The sequence below is a fragment of the Polypterus senegalus genome, chromosome 1 (genome assembly GCF_016835505.1).
Source record: "Polypterus senegalus isolate Bchr_013 chromosome 1, ASM1683550v1, whole genome shotgun sequence".
NCBI lineage: Eukaryota > Metazoa > Chordata > Cladistia > Polypteriformes > Polypteridae > Polypterus > Polypterus senegalus.
The window spans coordinates 177,764,387-177,787,761 of record NC_053154.1 but is presented as its reverse complement, the minus strand read 5'-3'; the positions used below and the strand labels follow the sequence as shown (position 1 = coordinate 177,787,761).

Below are 23,375 nucleotides of genomic sequence, written 5' to 3'. Positions count from 1 at the left end.
TGACACATAGGTTATTTTACTTTTAGATTTATTTGTAAAGGCAGATGATCTAATTTCTAAGGTCCTCTTTTTTCCTTCAGTTTATATTAAGTGTAAGTAAATTACTACTTCTCCTCTAAAGTGCAAGTCTAGGTTTACATTTACATTGATGCCTATGCTATGATATGAATAGGTTTATGTGGTTGTCATACTATTCAGCCTTAGTCTCCCTGTCATGGTGGTGGTATGTTTCATCCATCCATCCATTATCCAACCCGCTATATCCTAACTACAGGGACAATTTAAAATCACCAATGCACCTAACCTGCATGTCTTTGGACTGTGGGAGGAAACCAGAGTACCAACCTGCATTCAGTGTGATAGTTTGACAGATTCTATATATATATATAAGAGGAAATCAATAACCACAAATGCATTAGAATTCTATTTTTATTTAAACACAGATTTATTTAATTTATTTTTGGAATGGTTTGAAAGAATTTGTCCTGTGATGGATGTGTTCACCATTAGGAATTTTTCTTTTTACCGTCCACCACATACTATAGCATTGGATTAGAGTGGGTTTAAGATTAGATATTTTTTGGAAAACATTTATTTGATTTAAAGTATCCTAGTCACTAAAGCCAAGCATAAATCCTCAAGTCTGTTTTCATTTGTTACTGTAACTGTTGTAAATGAATGAACCAAAGTTAGTTTATAGTGCCTACATACTCATACACTAACAAAGAACACTATTACTGTAACTGTTTTAGGTACAATGCAAAAAGCACCTACTGCAATAGTCATGTATGTCCACAAACTGTCTGGGAATGTGGCTTTTTAAAGTAATTCAATTATATTACACAATACTCGCAAGAATGGTTCCTGCCTTGTGCCCAATGTTGGCTGGGATTGGTTCCAGTAGACCCCCGTGACCCAGTGTTTGGATTCAGCGGGTTGAAAAATGGATGGATGGATAAGTAACCATAAAACATTATATTACTTTTTTCTTTTATTTGACAAACTGCACATTTCATTGGCTAGTATTTGTTACAAAATCTTAAGCAGATCTATGAACCTGCATTCACTACTACTCTCATTCAGGTCAAGATGATAATATAAAGCATGATTCAGTTATCAATCAATCAATCAACATTCATTTATATAGCACATATTCATACAAAAAAATGTAGCTCAAAGTGCTTTACAAAATGAATAGAAAAATAGAAGACACAATAAAAAATAAACATAAGTCAACATTAATTAACATAGAATAAGAGTAAGGTCCGATGGCCAGGGTGGACAGAAAAACAAAAAAACTCCAAAGGCTGGAGAAAAAATAAAATCTGTAGGGGTTCCAGACCAAGAGACCGCCCAGTCCCCTCTGGGCAATCTACCTAACATAAGTCAAACAGTCCTCTTTGTATTTAGGGTTTTCATGGAAGGACCTGATGATGATGGTCACGTAGACTTCTGGCTTTCAGTCCATCAATGTTGGTGCATCATGATGCTTTGAGTAGGTGGTGGCGCAGGCCGCCACCACAAAGAAACCGGAAAAAGAAACAGAAGAGAGAGTAGGGGTCAGTATGTATTTTGGAGCCACTGTGAATAGTTATGAAGAATTGAACATGCAGAGTATCAGTATTAAGTTAAAGTGAAGTTATAAAAAGGCCATGTTAAAGTAATGTGTTTTCAGCAGTGTTTTAAAGTGCTCTACTGTATTTGCCTGGCGAATTCCTATTGGCAGGCTATTCCAGATTTTAGGTGCATAACAGCAGAAGGCCGCCTCACCACTTCTTTTAAGTTTAGCTTTTGGAATTATAAGGAGACACTCATTTGAAGATCTAAGGTTACGATTTGGAATATAATGTGTCAGGCATTCCGATATATAAGATGGAGCGAGATTATTTAAGGCTTTATAAACCATAAGCAGTATTTTAAAGTCAATCCTGAATGACACAGGCAACCAGTGTAGTGACATCAAAACTGGAGAAATGTGTTCGGATTTTCTTTTCCCAGTTAGGATTCTAGCAGCTGCATTCTGCACTCGTTGCAAGTGATTTATGTCTTTTTGGGTAGTCCTGAGAGGAGTGCGTTACAGTAATCTAGTCTACTGAAAACAAAAGCGTGAATTAATTTCTCAGCATCTTTCAATGATATAAGAGGTCTAACTTTAGCTATGTTTCTTAAGTGAAAAATGCTGTCCTAGTGGTCTGATGAATATGCGATTTAAAATTCAGATTACAGTCAACGGTTACCCTAAATTTTTACTTCCGTCTTAACTTTTAATCCTAATGCATCAAGTTTATTTCTGATAACCTCATTAAATCCATTATTGCCAATTACTAAAATTTCAGTTTTCTCTTTATTTAGTTTGAGAAAATTACTATTCATCCATTCAGAAATACCAGTAAGACATTGTGTTAGTGTATCAAAAGAGTCGGTGTCATCAGATGCTATTGATAAGTACAGCTGTGTGTCATCAGCATAGCTGTGGTTACTCACGTTGTAACCTGAGATAATCTGACCTAACGGAAGCATGTAGATTGAGAATAACAGCGGACCCAGGATAGAGCCTTGTGGAACACCATATCGGATATCATGTGTCTTTGAGATTTGATTACCACAACTCACAAAGAATTTTCTACCTGCCAGGTAGGATTCAAACCAATTTAAGACACTGCCAGAGAGGCCCACCCATTGACTAAGGCGATTTCTAAGAATATTATGATCAATGGTGTCAAATGCAGCACTCAGATCTAAGAGGATGAGAACAGATAAATGGCCTCTGTCTGCATTTACCCAAGTCATTTACTACTTTAACAAGTGCAGTTTCTGTACTGTGATTTGTTCTGAAGCCTGACTGAAATGTATCAAGAATAGCATGTTTATTGAGGTGGTCATTTAACTGCATAATGACTGCCTTCTCTAGAATTTTACTTAAGAAGGGCAGGTTAGAGATGGGTCTAAAATTTTCAAAGGCAGAGGGGTCAAGATTATTTTTCTTGAGCAGGGGTTTAACTACAGCAGTCTTAAGACAGTCTGGAAAGACCCCCGTATCTAATGACAAATTAACTATGTCCAGAATATTGTCAATTAGCACGCCTGATATTTCTTTGAAAAACCTGGTTGGTATTGGATCAAGGACGCAGGTGGGGGGTTTCAGTTGAGAGATTATTCTATGTAATTCAGGTAAATCTATCCTGGTGAAAGCATTTCATTTGTTAATAATGGAGTACCGGGGCTTTGGAGGTTCTGCAGTGTTGGGGAGATATACTACGTTATCTCTAATATCATTAATTTTTTGATTGAAAAATACAGCAATGTTCTCACAGGTTTCACTGGAAGTATTCTGGGGGCATTCCTTTGTGTTACCTGGGTTTAAGAGACGATCAATTGTAGAAAATAAGACTCTGGGATTACTAGCATTGTTATTTATAATATTAGAGAAATAGCAGCGCCTCTCAAGACGGACAGTGTTATTGTATTCTGTTATTTTAGCCTTCAATATCTCATAATGGATAGTTAGTTTAGTTTTCCTCCATTTACGCTCAGCTCTACGACATGTTTATTTTAAATCAGACACTCTTTGGGTCTTCCATGGAATAACAATACTAGAGGATTTTTATATTATATTATATAACTTATATTATAAGTTATATCAGTTTTATTTTGAATCTTTTAGTGCTTCTTTTTTTAAGCCTCAATTATTCCTTAGGATGACAGTCCTAGCATTGGGTGTAGTAGGACATAAGGTCCAATACAGATTATTTTAACTGTAGTGGTCAACTTCTTAATAAAATATGCTTAGTCCTTCAAGTACTATGAAGTACATAACATCTGTCTGTTTATTCTATCTGTAACGTGAGACCCTGAAGATTTGAGGCACTGGCTTCTATGCCACCAGATCTCACTCTTTCAACATATAATTATGAAGTAACTGGATTAAAAGTAAATTGACATTATTAAATACTATTATTAATAGATTTTTTTATTGTATGCAGCACACTTTTTTTGGATTGTCTGTTCTTTTTGTGCTCTGCAAAGTATAGTTAACATGATATTCATATCCATTAAAGTTAAAAATATAAGCATCTTAAGTTGTGTATTTGAAGGATGGCTCTGTTTCTAAATGTATTTTTTTTGTTATAGTAAAAACTTCACTCCTGCATTATCTAAAGATTATAATAATTCAGTATTTTGCTATGGTTTTTCAACAAAATGTCACAAAGATCTGCTAATCTATCAATTTCTGAAACAGTAACCAATTTTTGCTTGCTACTTCAGCTCCGATTTTTAAATTTCTATTGGATACTGCTTAAACATAATCAATTTTTTTAAAGAAATTCTCACTACAGTTAGGTACAGACCTTCCACATCCAGCATGTAACAATAGCACATAAATCTTATTTGAGTTGGAATCTGCTCTCTTTTGAAGGCAGTTTCTGCTGCATTATAATGTAAAATTGTATTTTATGTGCACTGCTAGTACATGTAATTATGTTCTGTTTTCAGTTATTTCTGGATCTCACTGTTACAAAAATGTAGTAAAATTTTACTTATATTTTGAAACCTGCTAACCAAGTCTCTAAGTGCACCGGAATGTTTGGCCATATGTATATTTCTTGCTTGTTCTGTTTGATGACTTTAATTGTGGAAGATTACATTTTGCACAATTTTATAATCTTTCTTGTTTTTATAAATTTATAACATTTTATGTGGGGCGGCACGGTGGCACAGTGGTAGCACTGCTGCCTCAAAGTTATTAGACCTGGGTTCGCTTCCTGGGTCCTCCCTGCGTGGAGTTTGCATGTTGTCCCCATGTCTGCGTCGGTTTCCTCCGGGTGCTCCAGTTTCCTCCCACAGTCCAAAGACATGCAGGTTAGGTGGATTGGCGATTCTAAGTTTTCCCTAGTGTGGGTGTGTGTGTCCTGCGGTGGGTTGGCACCCTGCCCGGGATTGGTTCCTGCCTTGCGCCCTGTGTTGGCTGGGATTGGCTTCTGCAGACCCCCGTGACCCTTTGTTTGGATTAAACGGGTTGGAAAATGGATGGATAACATTTTATGTTTCTGTAACCAGTATTTGTTTTACATAACTGATGCTAAAAGTTTTAAAAAATGTAATTTGGAAATAATTTTTTAAGGCGCTATGTGCACAGTAATACTGGTTGCATTCAAGTAACTTTTTCTCTCAGACAATCTTTGGGGTGAAACATAGAATCCATTATGGAATCAAGATGTTAAGGGCAACCTCAGGGGACTGACAGATATTATAAGGACCAGTTAATGAACAAAAATACTGCAGCGTTGTGGCAAAACACTTTTCACTGTGCTATTCATCAGTTTCAACATATCTTTGATAAATACTATTAACAGAAATCGGTTAACTGCTGTTTAAGGTTCTAGGAGGCCCACAACAGCCTTGATTTTCTTTCTGCTTAAGTATGCATCCCACATATAATGGTATATTCCTTCAAACATTCATTTTTTTTGCAGGGTTTGTATAAAATTCTTTAAATTATTTTCTTAAGAGCAACAGTGTGGGTGATAAGGACAGGAAGTGCTTTATACCTATATGAAATGTCTCCATTGCACAATAAAATGTGTGCTTCGTGATGTGCAACTCGCAACTCGAGCTGTACATTCAGTAGTTAAATCTAATCCATAATGTTGTACTTTGAATGATTGGCAAATCCATAATCTGCTGCTTTTCTTATCAGTAATTTCAGTGAAGAGCCACAACTGATGCCTAATCCACCATCACAGAAAAAGAAAGGAAGAAAGAAGAGATCTTCCTTTAGAAGAGTTGAAAATCAGAATCCAAATAGAAGGAGGTGAAAGCATACAATTTTTATTTATAATAGTAGAAATGCTATATTCCTTAATGTTTTATTTTATACAGGATCTAGTTTATAACTTGGTCATTTGTGTTAAAGTATGACAGCATTACTTTTTAAATGTTTGTATAATGTAGCAATTTTGTGGCAAGAGAAACAAACATTGTACTAGTTTTAAAAAAGAAAAAATACATACCATTCGGTCCATCTGCTACCTGTAACTGTTTGTTGTACGGCAGCTCCTGTTGTAAATCTGATCCTTGCATCTATTGGACAATGTGATAAAGAAATGTCACTTATTTTGCTCTGATTCCACACATTTGCACTTTTCACCCCTTTTTACTGTTGTATAAAGTGGCATTTTTCTTTAATCACATCTGTTTGTGTGTTTGAATAATCCAAACTTCATAGCTTTGGGCACTTGGAGGGTAGAAAACAAAGGTAGCATTTATTTATATAGTGCCTTCCAATAAAGAGTATAATTCAAGGTGCTTTGGAAATGGTCGTAAGTGGAACAAAAGAAAAACTATAATCGAACAATTGTACTAAGGGTCAGATGGTCAGTGGGGGATGGAAAAACCTTTTGGGGTCCCATGACTAAAAGATTTCACAGGTCCCACTGGATATTGCTTCATATATTTTAAGATATATGCAGATGTGCAGATGTCCTCAAGTACAGGGTCTTGGCATTCTTCCTTTTACCAGCCTCAGGCAATTTGGTCCAAATGGTAGAGACACAGGGAGAACACTGGATACTAAGAACAGAAACAAAAGATGATGTCATTAGTCTCTAATTTAACAAATCTCCAGATTATCAATTAAATTGTAACACATTATTTAAATGACTACTGTTTCTGCCTGATGTATTTAGTTTCAATGCTCCAAAAATATGGATTAAACTAAAAGAAGTCTCACCACTTATGTTTTGCTCTTGGAATAGCAAGCAAAAGAGAGGATCTAAGACTGTGATTGCAAACGTAAGGAAACAAAACTTCTGAGATATATGAAGGTGCAATGTTATTCAAAGTCTTATAAATTAGCAGTTTTTTAAAACCCATTTCTGAAGACGCATTCTCATACTGGTGCTAAATCCTGTTAGGAGTGCATTGTAGCAATCTAAACTACTAAAGACATAAGCAGGCATGAACTGGTTTGCATCCTCTAAAGACCTAACGGATGTGTGCCATATTTCTGAAATGGAAATAATACAGTTTCAGTGACTTAATACAGGCTTCATTCAGACTAAAAAATATATACTTTGGAGCAAATGGCTCACAATTAAACATTTGGGAGTTGAATTACTTTTCTTGTCTGAAATTACAAAGTCAATCTACTTTGTAGTAACAAACTTACTGTCCCTGTAGTTCTGTTTGTGTCTCTTATAGGTTGATTGTTACATTTCTCTATTGTCTCTAATCACTTTGTGCTCACTGGTCTTTTACTCACACTTTAAAGTCATGCATTTATCTTTGTTTGAAGATGAAAACTATATATGGTCGCAACTTGTATAATTTTTAGGTTCTGCGTTCATATCACTGGCTGTCAAATTATCATGTCACTAAACCAGTGGCACCCACAGGACTTAGGATCAAACTGTTGAAGAGAAGGGCCTTGTAAGGTCTTGAATAAACCCTACAATGCTGAGACAGTAAATTGTTCAGTTTTTATCCTAGCTGTTTTCTGCAGAAATGCCTTGTTCACACTGTGTAGCCGATTATGGTAGGGCAATCATGATCATCATCAACTAAATGTAAAATATTCTAGAAATCTATCTATCAAGATGACCTCCCGTAACCTACTTAAAGACATGTCTGCCAACTGGCCTTTGATAGGAAATTTGACCACTCTCCACTCAGTCTGCATCACAATATGGACAAATTTAACTTTTGCTATCTATTAGTTAGGTCTGCATTATTATATACAGATTGTTTCGCATTCCCCTGGGAAAGGCCATGTTTAAACTCTATAAATCCACCAAAATTGCCAGCAGTGTGCAATAGTATTCTGTCAGACAGTGTGGGGCAGCAAAGGTAAATTACATCGCAGTCATTACAAGCTGAGACACTGATGTTTTGTGTAGACAGTCTACACAAAACAGCAGTGTCTCAGTTTGTAATGAATGTGATGTAATTTACCTTTGCTGCCCCACACTGTGTGTTGTGCTTAAAGTTCATCTGCAGTACTCTCATGTCTCTAATTTAATACTACACCATCCTTTTCCACATAATTCCTTGCGCATCATCATGTAGACAATATTACATTTTATTTTTGGTTCTTTAAAGTCATTCTAGGCTTTTTTTTTTTAGTCGCAGGAAGTGGCCTGGAATACAGGTGTCTTTTTGTGGGGACACTTCGCAATTTCATACACGTAAGCATTTTTATGTTTATAAGACGTGCGTGTTTGTCTCCTTTTAAACCATTTCTTACTTGAAACTATTGATTGCAGTATTGTCCTTGTTTAAGTTGGTAGATTTCAATGCATTGTTTTCAATCCTCACATTTAACTGTAGGTGAATCAATAATCTAACAACACTAGGAGGTGCTACACCTAGCCATTAAAGATCAGCAAGCACATAAAAGGTTTACAGAAATCTGCCTTGTATAGTGTGTAGCCTCCAACCTTGTTTGATTTTTGCTAAAAGTCACTGTTGAATGTGGCAATCAAGGCACATGCACTTTAATCCTTTACCATAGGAAAAAACGTGGAAAACATTATGGTACTATTTATTTTTAGGAAAATCTCTTTTGTCTAGTCGTGAAAAGAATACTTGCTATATTTCAATTTAAGGTTTCCGAAGTATACTTTAATATGTAATATGTACGAAAAAATAGTAGCTTGCTATGACTGGCATCTATCATTGTATTCACATTGTAAATGGGTTTTGGTGTCTGTTAGTTTTCTATCTATCTTGTCATCAGTTACAAACAGATTTAACTATTGTAAAGGAGCATCTGAATCCAGTAGATCTGCTTTTCTCCTTGGTGATTGATGAGAATGGCACATACATTTCTCACACCATGTAGATTACAAAGTAGTACTTTAATACTACAGTTTGACCACTATTGTCATCTCTGTGAGCCTTGCGTGCTTCAGTAACACTAGAAATATAATCTATTTTGCTGCCATTATCTACTATATAATGCTAAGGTCGTTGTGTCCAGTCTGTCTGAGCAATATGTTTGGTCAGATTGGTTTTGGTGATGCAACAATAGAGGAAGTACATGTTAGACGCATGAGGAGAAGTAAAGGTGTATGAGCCAAACAGATTCTTGCTTTCAAAGATGGCAAGCCACCTGCCAAGCAATTAAAACGGCTACTGTTCACACTGACAAAGTTGGGTAGTGCCAGATTTATACTTAGTGAGGTGCTAAGCTTGGAGGCCCTTTTTTTTTAAAGTTACACTTAAAGGTCTCACAAAGCACAGGGGATGTCCTTTGGAGTGTTGAATTTGATTGAAGAGTGGTTTGGTCAAGGGAATTTGCTATTTAAATTTGATACTGAGTGCACTCCATAGGTTGGTTAGTGAGCCAGCACACTCATGGACTCCAGACCCTATTATTTATTAATATAGCACTTTTCCCATGCTCAAGTTGTTTCAGAGTCTCCAAAAGAACAGGGTGTATATATAATGTATACAAATAATATGCTTATTGAACACTAAAAAAAGGATCAATATTAAGCATTTAAATAGAATAAAGACAGTAAACCAGAGTAAAAGATTAAACTCAATACTAGAAGAAAATTCTGAACAAATAACCATATGTGATCTAGGACACACAAATTGTCCTGAGCATCTAGACAGAGAGGTAAACTGAAAGAAGGGGCAGAATGTTAGGTGAAGTTAATGCCTTCTTGGACAGATGATTTTTAAGTTTTTTAAAAAGGATGAATTGAGTTAGCAGATCTCATTTCTAGAGGTCATTCCAAAGTCTGTGCTGTAGAGTTGAATGCCCTGCCACCCACAGAGTGCTGGTTAATGTGGGGCACAAAAAGATAGGCAGAATCCATGGACCTTCGTGGCTGAACAGGAGCATAGTGGTGGAGCGGGTCATTGGTGTACTCTGGTGCAAGGCTCTTTAAAGCTGTGTAGATTAATATTTTAATTTTATATCCTATCCTGTAAGACACAGGGAGCCAGTGAAGGCAAATTAGGATGGGTGTTATGTGCTCGCTATTGCTGGACTCTTGTAATAGAATTTTGAATCGCCTGGAGCTGTGAATCACCTCTCAGAGTTATAATAATCAATGGGTGGTTTGATTAAAGTATTGACAAGTTTCTCAGCATGAGTAAGGAGAGGAATGAACGGACACCTGTGTAACACATTCTTGGGGAAGTAAGTTTCTTAACACTAGAATTACTAGAGCCAACGAAAAAAATCATAAATCCGGCCCACCTTAAATACCTTTGCGCCTCTCCGTCAGCGTCTTTTGTCTTCTAAATGTGTCTATAAGCCCAAGCAGCCTGCTATACCGTCCCCCCACTGCCTCAGAACGGACAAGAAGTTCTCCCAGTTCCTGCCTTGATTGATTATCTGGGAGTGAGCTGTCTAGAATTGTAAGGGGAAATAATTTGATGTGTTTTGTGTCTACAACAATCTATGTAAACACATTGTTAAAACAGAAAGATTTTTCATGTTTAAGTAATAAATAACAAAATGTAGATATGAAGTATATAATGTGTGAAGGCTGATGGCCAAATATCAAATAAACACTTTCACAAAAGGTGCAAGTCCAAAGGTCATGAGTTCGAAACCAGCTCCTCAGCAAATTTACCGTTTTGAGTAGTGAGCTGCTTTTATTGTTACTATTATATATTAAAAACATACATTTGATTTGTGTTTGTAACAGCAGATGTAAATGTGTAGTATTTGTAAAAGTTAGCGTTTTTTTTTTTTTCTTTTCAATTTTATTCTCTCAGTTGCAATCACGGTCCAACAGCCACCCCTTACCCCAGATCTGAAGCGGTTACTTATTATCTGAAACTGGGAATAGCTGAAGATGTGAATGGTGTTTTGAGACAATGGAACTGGAAATTCTCTGATCTGGAGGGATAAAAGCTGACTATAGGATCTGCATAGAGGCTTTCTGTCGCATGTAGTTAGTAAACAGAAACTCTGACGTCACATTCCAATTTTTATCACACTGCGCCCCCCCGACTTTTTGGTGCTACTGCAACTTGCGCACTCGTCGCATTAATTTCTAAGGACCTGCTCAGAGGACACGTCAAATGAACGCTGGGTACACGTGGCATCCATGATGCTTCTGCGTATGCGTTCTGAGCGTGAAATTTAAACAAGTTTTTAGAGCACCTCCACCTATCGTCATCCTGTCTCCCTTGTAGATTCTTCCCCATTTGTCAATCTTAGTGGGGATGTTTCCCTGGGAGAATTGTCACTGAATGTTATGACGTTTGCTTAAGCTGCCTGTACCAACCCATTGTAAGATATTCTGCAAAATGTTTGCAGCCCTTTCCCATTCAGTACTATTGTAATTCACAACTCTGTGTGACCCAAATTGAGACCTTTGACCCAGACTAGTTTAGGAAGCTATGATTTAATTTATCAAATGGTCGGTCGTTTTACTTGCCTCATCTTTTTGAAAGGAATGAAGGAGCCAAATCCATAATGGTTGGATGCTAAGATTAGATATCAATCTGAGAAATTGTACCATTTTGCATTTTGAAAATTGTAACCTATTTTAATGTGCACATAATATGAATACAGTATACTGCTTCTAGGCCATAGTGTACTGGAGTTGCTTCCCCAACTCCCCCACCCCCACCATACAAGAGTGCTTTTAAAATTATGCATTTTACTTTCTTCCCTCCAGTATTTTAAACAGCTAAATGATGGGTATAATTTGGTTTAGCACTCATCAGTTGATAGTTAAGGCCCTTGGACACTTTTACGGTTATAATGCAACATCCATCCATCTATTATCCAACCCATTGAATCCGAACACAGGGGTCTGCTGGAGCCAATCCCAGGGCACAAGGTAGGAACCAATCCCGGGCAGGGTGCCAGCCTACTGCAGGACACACACAAACACACCCAGCACTCACTAGGGCCAATTTAGAATCACTAGTCCACCTAACTTGCATGTCTTTGGACTGTGGGAGGAAACCGGAGTGCCCAGAGGAAACCCACGCAGACACGGGAAGAACATGCAAACTCCACGCAGGGAGGATCCGGGAAGTGAACCCGGGTCTCCTAACTGCGAGGCAGCAGCGCTACCACTGCGCCACTGTGCCGCCCTATAATGCAACATCAGTTTACTAAATCTTTACATAAATAGAAATAACTGGCATTCTAAAGTTCTATTAAAATAATTGTCAGTTGACAGTCAACAAGTGAAAAACTTTAACTCCAGGTAAGCACATTCCTAGTGATAAACTTCTTGTAGGTTTAAAATTAATTATGATCAAATTAGCTTAAAGTGGGACAGAGAATTTTATGTTGGAATATCTACAGCTGTGCCAGCATTGAGCAGTTGTTATTGTTCCCCTTTAAATGGTTAAACTATTACACTAAGCAAATAACTTCTAAAGTACAGTGATTTGAAAGATTTGGGAGCATAAGTAATGCTTGTTTTATCTAGGTGTTTGTGTGGAAAGAAAGGTAACACTAACATCTAGCAGAATCTTCATGGCAAATGTTTTGCTGTGTTTGGAAAGGCTTAAAGCACATTTTTGACACCTTGAATGTCCCAGGTCAAATTAGTCCCTGATTCAGAACTGTAAGCAGTTAATTTAGTTTTTTAATATTTCATTTGTTGTAGACTGTCCAGGACAAGAAGGAGTACTGTCAGTCGTTCTTCTGTGAAAGTGTTATCCTTGAACCTTATAAATGAAGAACTACAGAAAGAATCTCTTAAAGTGGAGGATTTGGAGCACTCCAAACCTTTAAAGGCAACTCTCAATGAAAACAAAGCTTCCAGTGTTACCAAGTCATGTGCTAAGACTTTGTCGGAAAAGAAAGTTGTAGTCGAGATCACTTTGAATGACCGTCTAGCTGCAGAAATTCACCAGAAAAACATAGATGTTCATGAAACAATAGGGAATCTTGAGGAAATGTGTCCAGAAGATGTTAGCTCTGATACAGAAAGAAGTACCTTTGAAAGTCACAGGCCTTCTGGACAGCGTTCTATTGCAGGTCACAGATCACTTCTCAGGATACGCAAAAGCCTGACCCGAGAGTCTATGTGCAGGGCAAGCCAATGCTCTGTTCACAAGAAGGCTATGCTGAAGTCCTCCACCTCAAGTTCAAGAAACAGTAAGTGTTAATATCTTGTCAGTACAGCAATGTTTTAATTAATATTTTCTTATTTCTGTAAATAGTAGTTCTATGATTATAATGTATTGTAATTTTACAGAAAATATTGACATATGTGAAAAAAAATAGAAAATGAGTTTTGGAGTTCATTGTAGTTAATACATAGTGTTAAATATAGATGTTTACAGCTTTTATTGCCAATTGCTGGTAGGAACTCTAGTCAATGGAAAATGGTTAATTTTTAAACAGTTTCAAACAAGATGCCTTAATTGTTTTGTGTCTCTACTAGTTTTTTTTTTGTGTGTATATTTAAAAAGTGTCATCTTAATGTTTTACTTGTACTACTCAAAGTATACTAAATTAAAAAAAATGGAAATGTAATGGTTTAGTGGATGTATATACCAGGAATATGAGAACAAATGGTGTTGAAGTGTAGAACTGGCCTTGTTTTTCATTGATTGATTCTCATCTGGGGTGTGTTTCCCAAAAATGAGTGAATAATGAACAAAAAAGTGAACAATGTAAGTAAAAAAAAGCGAGTTTAGTGAGTTGTTCATGAATCCCTTAGTTAATCTATATTTAATGAGTGAGTTTTTAAAGTACTTGTTTACGCCTCTCTAGTGTATGTGTTAGAGAAACACACTGTCTAACAGGAACACTGATCCCATAATAATCCATTAAAACACATAAAATAAAGTAATTTAAAATTTTGACTAATAGGTTAAATTAATGTAAACTATAAGTCAAAAAAAAAAATCTATACATGTTTAACAGAACACCTTGTAGAGGAGGTGGCAAAAAATTGTGTTGGTTTCACAAGACTTGATAACCCCCACCCCCGAGATTTGCATTTCCCACATTCTCAGTGTGCAATCTATTACCTTGCATATGCTTTAGTTTGGCGTGATATTACCTCTCCTCAGCCACAATTTGAGGATTAAATGCTGCAGTTAGCAGATATTTGCAAATAAGATACCAACTGTCTCAAGTAATTGGCCAAACAGCAAAACCACCATACTTTGCGGTCACACGCTTAAGAGTTGAACCAGACACAAGCATCGTGTGTACTCCCAGGCCGCTTGGCCATAAGGTCTGTAAAATGTCCGAGTTACTGAAAACTTTTTTCCCCACAGGTATGAATAGAGTTTGTGAATATGAATAGGGATGATGTTCCTTCCACTGCATGTGTAGTGCCTAGTAGTATTGCATTACTGTATTTAGTTATCTGGCTGATACCTTTATCCAAAGGGACTTGAAACATTTTAGATGTAATTGGTTGCTTCCCCTCCCCACCCCCCCACCCCTTTCTCTTGCTTGAGTAGTGACATGGGGATTTTGCTTTTTAGTACTGTAGTTTTCTTTTATAGAGTAATTTGAAGTTAGTTTCATTTTCTAAGTGACTGCTTATTTTTTTAACTATTGGGCTTTGCCCTCTGCTCTGTTTGCTCACCAACCCTCAGGTCAGCTCTACACCCTAGCCACTTTGCAGTTCAGCTGCTCGCATATGGGATATTTTCATGGGAATTGTTACATATGCATAATCGAACTATTTTACATTACAATGAGTAATTAACCATATTAAAATAGTAAAACAATAATTTAAAAGTAAAATTATGAAAGTAAATTATGTTTCATGTTGCGTTAGTTATTTGTTGCGTTATATGATTTCATTCTGTTTGGATTAGAAATTAACACACAAATACTTTTTTAAACTTCAGTTAAATTTTAATTAAATTAAATTTTCGTCAATATTGCATTGAATTTTGATTCTATGTTTGGACTTGCATTGTGAAAACGCAATGTATAAGTGCCAGTGAGTGAATTTAATTTCTTTCTTTCAAATAAATAAACCGACTTTTTTTTTCCGCTGAAGGAAGAAGGCACCAGGTTTTAAAATGGGGATTATTTCCAGCCTGTTTTTAACCTTGTTTTAATGGATTTATTTATTTGGAATTTTAACCTCCACGTAACACTTGTCGTTTTTATGGATTATTTATTGAAACATTTTGGAAGAAGTGCACTTTGGACACTGTTTTTGGCTTTGTTTTTGTTTTAATAATTTTACATATTTACACCATTCCCTTGCTCAGTTTGATTTGTCCCCATCTGCCAGTTCATTGAGTAGCATCCACTTACAGAGCCACAGCACCATATGTCACTGCAGTTGTAGACCCACAGTTACAAACCCAGAAGTGACGTTACCGTTGTTTCAGGACTGACTCGGTAAAATTACTTTTAGAAGGTTTTGGCAGGTCTTGGCAAAGCCCGGAAAGTAACGTCGGGTTAAGATCCTGTTTAGATATTAAGCGATAAAAATGAGAAAGAAAAACAGTACATCCATCCAAATAATACACAGCATTGTGAAGTTCAGAGGGTTTCTGCCATAACGTCCTGTAATACATTAAACTAAACAATACTGATCGTTTCTGTCAAATACACTATTAACATTTGCATTGTGTTCGGGTCTGTGGGAACCATTTAACATGTTGACAAAATTTAAATCTTCAAGATCTGTGTTAATTGAAAATAGTTTTTCGTTTACATTCATGAAACAAAATATACAATTTAATTATAATGTTTGCTCCATGTTAGAGTTTAGCAAAATGTTAATAATAAAAGTGATTACATTTTTTAAAATGTACTATGCCTGTGTGCAATATTGTTCTAAACCAATTTAGAACAAACATTTAAGCCAATCTAATATTTTTAAACAAGTATGTGAAGAAAATGGCAATTCTTATTCTACACTGAATTATACTATATACAGTATTAATTCCCTTATATAGAACTGTAGTTTTTGTCACTTATTATTATAAATGATGGGCCATTAAAAGAAAAAAAAATAAAAATACTAATAAGAACACCAATTTATTTATATAGCACCCTTCCTATGCCCAAAATTCAGAAAGAATAACAGGACCTATATAACATTGGCTACAAATAATATCTTAACTAAATAAAGATAAATACAGGATATACAAAACATTCAAATAGAATAAAAGACAATAATCCAGACTAAAATACATCATATAATACTACAAAAATCTTGAACAATAAACAAATTGTGATAAAAATTCAAACCCTGAGTACTTGGACAGATAGACGGGGTAAGCTGAAAGAAGGGGCAGAATGTCAGGTTTGTTTAATGTCTTCCTAAATGAATGAGTTAAAAAAAAATGAATGGAGTCAGCTGATGTCATTAATTTTGGGAGGTCATTCCACAGTCTGGGCGCAATACAGCTAAAGGCCCTGCTGTCACCCACAGAGTGCACGTTAGTGTGGGGCACAGAATCAGTGGACCTTAGTGGGCAGGTTAATAACAGAATTTGATATTCAATCCTGTAAGACACATGGAGCGGTGAAGGTGCAACTGGATGGCTGTGATGTGCTTACTGTTATTGGTTTATGTCAGGATTCCTTCTATTCTATTTAGTACTCTGGCTGTGTTAGAATTTGAGCTTTCCAAGTTAGAGACTGCTCTAAACAGGAAATAAGTGTTTTAATAGAGCACAAACATATTGATTCAGTGTGAGCTAACTATTCCTATCCACTTAATTCTTCTTAAATAACATCAAATCTAGTTTTAGAAGTCCTACTGTATTTACCTAACTACTTGGTAACTTATACCATGTGTCTGTGGTTTTCTGTGTAAAGAAACTTCCTAATGTTTGTTTAACATCCACTGTACAAATTCCCTTCATAATTTAATACTCTTCAATCATGTATTCTCTTAATCTTCTTTTGCTTAAACTGAAAAGGCTCAGCTCTTTTAACCTTTCCCCAGAATTAATTCATTGTATCCCTGGAATCAGCCTAGTCAGTCTTCTCTAAACTTATTTTCTTGCTGTCATGTTCTTTGTAGCCTGGAGACCAAAACTGTACTCTGTACTCCAGATTAGACCTCACCAGTGCACTGAGCATAACCACCTTGGATTTGTACTCTACACATTGTGCTACATAACTTAACTTAACTTAAGTTTAAGTATATATTTAAGTTATATATATATATATATATATAAAATGTCTGCCCTTTCTAATAGGGTTTCCTGCGCCATAACCCTCTACCTCCTGTGTCTGAGCCAGTTTTTTTGCACTTGTGTTCAAACACTTCAACTTTTTTTTTAATTTGAATCCAAACCTCTTATGTGGTACCTTATGAAATGCTTTCTGAAAAAGATAAAATAAAATAAAAGATAGATTAATATCATAAGCTCCACTTCAATCATACCTTTTCATTGTTTCCTCGTAGAAATCCAGTATGTTGGTTAAACATGACCTCTCTTTTCTGAACCCATGCTGACTGTTCAGTAAAACTTTTGTTCTTGCTATGTATTGCTCAATCTTATCCTTAAAAATTCATTAATGTACCTAAGATGCATGTTAAGCTTAACGGCCTATACTTGTTTTGATCTGCCCAGTCACCCTTTTTATACTGTATAATGGGATGATAATTGCCATTTTCCAGTCCTTTGGAATTTCCCCAGTGTGCAGTGACGTACTAAAAATGAGTCAAGGGTTTGTATATACACACACTAATCTCTTTAAGAACTTGAGGCCAAATATTATCTGGTCCTGGTGATTTGATTGATTTCATCCAATTTAATCTGAGCAGTACGTCTCCCTCTACTACTTAATAGTAGTTCCTGTCACTGCTGTGAGGTTATCTACTTCCTCACATGTGAATACCTCAGACAAATGTAAATTTAGAATATCTGCTATTTCACCATCTGTATATTTTTTATTTATTTCCCCTTTACTATTCCTGATGCACTTCACCTCCTCTTTGACTGATCTTTTCCTCCTAAAATACTGAACATCTCTTTGGGTCAGCTTTTGCCTTATCTGCTATATTCCTGTCTAACTGCCTTTCAGCCTCCCTAATATCATTCTAAATGGTTGCCTTCAATCTGTCATACACCCTTCAAATAACATTGGAGTTATTAAACCTTATACAGCTGATTTCTCCTTTTCATTTTTTTATCTTTATTAACCTGTCCTGCATTTCATGTAAAACCTTTTTAAACTTGTTTAAAAACCTGCTTCTCCATTTTCTCAACTTAACTCTTTCAGGGCTGATGTTGACTTTTGTCAAAAGGAGGAGTTGATGATGGTATCAACTGTAAACTGTGACAAAACCAACCATTATGTTTTAGTTGGACTCTCGTTGCTAGAAGGATTGACCGAGGTTTCCTATACGCTCATGTGAGTAGCAAGGAGCAAACAACGTGAAAAATGGCACTGACATCTGTCGAGAGATCAAAGTGAATACGTAAAGCAAAATACTCCGTGGGCAATGTTTTGCCTATTATCTCTGAACTGGACGATGACTTGTCGGACTCTGATTTTGACACAAGTGATCGAAAATGAATGTGAGAGATTCCAGCTTCAACTGATTGGTCCCCAGCTAGTCGTGGTACTGACAATGTTCACCAGGGAGGACTGTCACTTGTCACAATGATAAGAGGTAGAAACCAGATTGTAATTTGTTGCGACCGTGATCGCTACTGCTGTCCCAGCCACGTGAAGAGAGCCTAGCAGCAAACCTGCTGCTCATTCTTGGCAAACTGGCAGCCGTAGCATGCAGCAACAGACGTTTTATGTTGATTTCTGTGAGAAAATATAACTTTCCAGAAACTATGTTTTTTGGAAAAAATATTCAGCCCTCAAAGAGTTAAAATCTTATCCCAGTCTATTCTCCTTAGACTTTGCCACATCATCTCCAAATTTTCTATACCAAAGTTAAACGTTTTGGTGTTTGCATACACACACTTCCAAAACTCTAAGAACTGTATTTATATTAGGATCACTTGACTTTAATGCTTCATCACCTTTACATCCTCAAGTCTATCCTGATTATTATAAAATGCAAAATCCTGACAGACTTCTCCCTGCAGTGGTGCTTTCACATAATGCAGTAACTGATCCCAGTTAATATTTGTGTTGTTAAAGTCCCCCGTGACTATAATATCCCCCTTTAAACTTGGCTTTTTAATATTACTAAAAAGATGTGCATTGAAATTACTGTTTACATTGGGTTGTCTATAACACTCCTAAAATAAGACCTCTTTCCCTAATGCTTTCCAGACAAAGCCACAGTAAGATAGGGCTCATCCTCCAGCTGAATAAGACTTGCATTTAAATTCTGTTTGACATAAACAGCAACTCCACCTCCTTTTTTGTACTCTGTCCTTCCTAAAAAATCTGTATCGCTCTGTTACACTCACCATCAACTTTATTTGGACAGTGTTATTGCTGTAATATCATAATTATGCGCTGCTACATACAACTCCAACTAGTTTTATTTTTGACTAGCAAAATACCCGCACTTCGCAGCGGCAAAGTACTGCCTTAAAATTTTTATTAAGAAGAAAATTAAACCTTTTTAAACTGAGGGAAAATATACCAATAATTATTTGTTAGGGATCTCTTTGTATACCACATTGTGAGTTCGGCCCTCCGATTGTAATATGACCAAACTGTGCGCTGAGCTTACTCTTGGGCATGCAACGTACAGTTGGCCATGTGAACAGTAATCTTGTTTCAAATCTCACAGCTTGGATTGCTGCTGTCATAATCGGTTTGAGTTTCATGGTTTGTTTCAATTACGACATTATTTGTAGGACTTGTGTTGAAGAGACATTCGGCATCTGTCAAGCGTTGTAAGTATACAACCGGTTTCATCGATAACTTCACATCCAGCTTTTGAGAGTTTAAACATTCATAAACATCAAAGTGTCCACTACTGAAATCGTCACCTGTGAATCTAAGATGTTTAAGAGGCAAAGGCGGTGTTCGAAAGGTGTAAAATATTTGGCGATTTCGGTACACTTGAAAGCGACAACCGAACAATTCAGCGGCAGCCATCAACTAACATGCAGATCCATAGGTGAAGGGCTTAAGCATTTCACTCTTATAGTGCTCCTGTGTAGTATAATTATCTCCTTATCAGTCCACACCTTGAACCTGTCCCAGTCATTCAATACATAAGACACAATGTTCCTCCGGATATCAAGAGTGAGCCTGATATGGCCGTGCAATATGTAACAAAGAGAATGGAAAAGGCAGATGCCATCTCTGGGCATTTAAACCACTCGGTAAGTGACAGTTCTTTGATCGATGGTGATCACCTCGATAGACATGTTAATGGGGGTACGGTTGGAATGATAAAGGTAATGGGTACCTGAACAATGTAAAGTAAGTCTAAAATACCTACGCAATAACTATAATCGTAATAAATGAACAATAAAACAGCGGAGAAGCCGTGGATTAAATAAAAAGGCTGTTGTTATCAGCAGGGAGACGTGAATCCCGTGGCGAAGCAAGGAAGGGAATGTAGAGATTGGAGCGACGGACAGCCTTATATAGGCAGGCAGCCAACAACATGGGAGGTGTTGGGATGGGGGACCCAACGCCACCTCACACGGTGTCCGAGCTGCAGGCTATGGACGTATACAGTATATGTATGTAAGTAGGATTCAGTTAGCGATGGGAACCCGCGTACCAAATTTCTTGAAGATGGGCCCATAAGTAACAAAGACCGTTGAAAAGTTCAATATGGCGGCCGACAGTGGCATCATACCACCGAAATAAGTACATATATTGGTTTCGATTAGCGCAGGGAAGCCGCCTACCAAATTTCGTGAAGATGGGGCCATAAATAAGAAAGTTCAACACGGCAGACGTTGTTGACCGTTACGCGTAGAATTTCGAAATGAAACCTGCTTAACTTTTGTAAGTAAGCTGTAAGGAATGAGCCTGCCAAATTTCAGCCTTCTACCTACACAGGAAGTTGGAGAATTAGTGACATTGGAAACTTCAATATGGCGGCCGACAGTGGCATCATACCACTTAAATAAGTACATACATCGGTTTTGGTTAGCGCAGGGAAGCCACCTACCAAATTTCATGAAGATGGGGCCATAAATAAGAAAGTTCAACATGGCGAACATTGTCAATCGTTATGACTGTTATGCATAGAATTTCGAAATGAAACCTGCTTAACTTTTGTAAGTAAGCTGTAAGGAATGAGCCTGCCAAATTTCAGCCTTCTACCTACACAGGAAGTTGGAGAATTAGTGACGTTGGAAAGTTCAATATGGCGGTTTACAGTGGCGTCATACCATCAAAATAAGTACGTACATCGGTTTTGGTTAGCACAGGGAAGCCGCATACCAAATTTCGTGAAGATGGGGCCATAAATAAGAAAGTTCAACATGGCGGACGTTGTCGACCGTTATCGACCGTTATGACCGTTACGACCGTTACGTGTAGAATTTCGAAATGAAACCTGCTTAACTTTTGTAAGTAAGCTGTAAGGAATAAGCCTGCCAAATTTCAGCCTTCTACCTACACGGGAAATTGGAGAATTAGTGATGAATGAGTCAGTCAGTGATTGAGTGAGTCATTGAGGGCTTTGCCTTTTATTAGTATAGATACCTTTACTATTAATGTGTTACTCATTTTACTATTTTTAAGTGTTGGATCAGAATTTACTGTGCATTTTCATTTTTACACTATTTTGTTCCTTCGTGTACAGTTCTAAACCTTGCCTGTCCTAAACTCCCTGGTTTGGAACTGTACATGAAGGAAAAATTTGCTTTGTCATTCTGAAGTATCGAGTGTGGCCTGATGTGAGGAAAACCAATTTTAACACACAGCTTCAAATCTACTGTACATACACTACTAAAACACAAATTAAGCTTATCATTAAAGTCTTCTTCGCCATGGCTGCCATCTTAATTAGTTTATTTCGTACCATCTTTGAAACAACTAATATCCACCCACTATTTAATTTTGTCAATGAAATCCTGAATGTGTTCAACTTTTATGCAGGTAAATAGATTCCTTAGCTATACAGAGAGTAAATGGTGAAACTGTTTTTGTGTTTGTGTAGGCAACGGCAAAGCTGAACATTCTGCAGACCACCTGAAAAGGCACACTTTCTGTCTTCCATCCATCAGGTTTGTCTATTTGTGTCTGCCTATGGTCATTTACTTAGTCATATTCACAAAGGCTGCTTTTTTGATTTCTCTGAATAAGTGATAGAATATTTGTGTTTGGGGTTATACATACTAGAGATGTTTTAATTTTTTTTAAAAAGTTCATTAATGTACTATATGTTTGGGTCATATGTTTAAGTGTGCTCCCTGCCTGAGCCTCTTTTCTGTCTTTATTTGTACATGATCTGGAGTCGGAGAGCATGTCCCACCTAACAACTGAAGTTTTTGGAATACATATTTAGAAATTACAGGAGATGACATTATACAACTTCCTTATTACTTTTCAGTAGCTTTGGATGTCAAAGGTATTATTTGGACAGCTAGTTAATGTGCTGCTTGACAGCACTGGTGGCTGTAGGATTGTTTTCCAGATATGGTGGCCTCCACTGCAGTCATTTCCTTTTTCACTCAGTCAGAGTATAGAATTTAGACGAGCCTGAATTCTGTTTACTCAGTTTTTATAGGGAGCACATATTGAGTTAGCCAGTGAGTGCCAATCTGCAAGTCCAGTGTATATAATCAGGAACCCACCCCAATTGATTTTATTGTGGGCTGTGGTAGAACATTACTACTAGTCATTGGGGAGGTTGCACTATTTGACTCAGTTACTGGAGTGTCCTGCAGTTCTCCAGATCTCCTTAAGATAATGTAAATGAAAACTATGACAGAACATTTTTGGAAAGGTAGTATTCTTCGTCACCAGTATTAGGCTAAGGAGCCTTCTGGCAGTTGGAGAGGAGGAGGCAAGGTCATAAATGAGGTATTTGACAGTGTTTTTATTTCAGGTTTCTATCAGTGCCTATGTGTTGAATAGTAGGTTGTATAATTTACACGTTTTAATTGATCAGTAGTGTGATGACAAGTAATGGAGCCAGAAGAAGAACTGAGTTTTGATAGATTAAGTGTTGCTAAAGGAAACTAGACTGCTTCATGTCCTGGTGTTTTATCAGTTTACTCTTGATACTTGGAGATTTCTGTTGAGAGAACCACATTTAAACTAATGACTGAGAAAGCTATTGCAATGTCAAAGCTGTATTTGACTTGCCGTATGTATGCAGTATGTTGTGAAAGTATTAAGTGTACCTAGTTCTGTTCTGTTACATTGCTTTATTTTTGTTCAACATGACACAGTTGCAAGCAAGCAGTAGCGGAGTTAAACAGTCAGGGAGAAGATTGTCAGGCTGATCAGCCAGTCATTCCAGTGAAGAAACCTCTCCCTGTTGTCAGTGTTCCTAAAAGCCACCGTGTAAGTATATGTGTGATGAACAGTACAGTGTTTCAACTAATAT

General features: G+C 36.9%; 1 protein-coding gene across 1 annotated transcript in view; it reads left to right on the top strand.

Moving 5' to 3' along the window:
- LOC120538781 (inner centromere protein A-like) overlaps window positions 1-23,375 on the top strand; it is a 49,813-nt gene that overhangs the window by 6,741 nt on the left and 19,697 nt on the right. Inside the window, exons 3-6 of the mRNA XM_039768288.1 lie at window positions 5,699-5,812; window positions 12,594-13,087; window positions 21,981-22,047; window positions 23,218-23,332. Of these exons, the coding sequence (XP_039624222.1) occupies window positions 5,699-5,812; window positions 12,594-13,087; window positions 21,981-22,047; window positions 23,218-23,332 (790 nt within the window). The remainder of the gene's footprint in view (window positions 1-5,698; window positions 5,813-12,593; window positions 13,088-21,980; window positions 22,048-23,217; window positions 23,333-23,375) is intronic.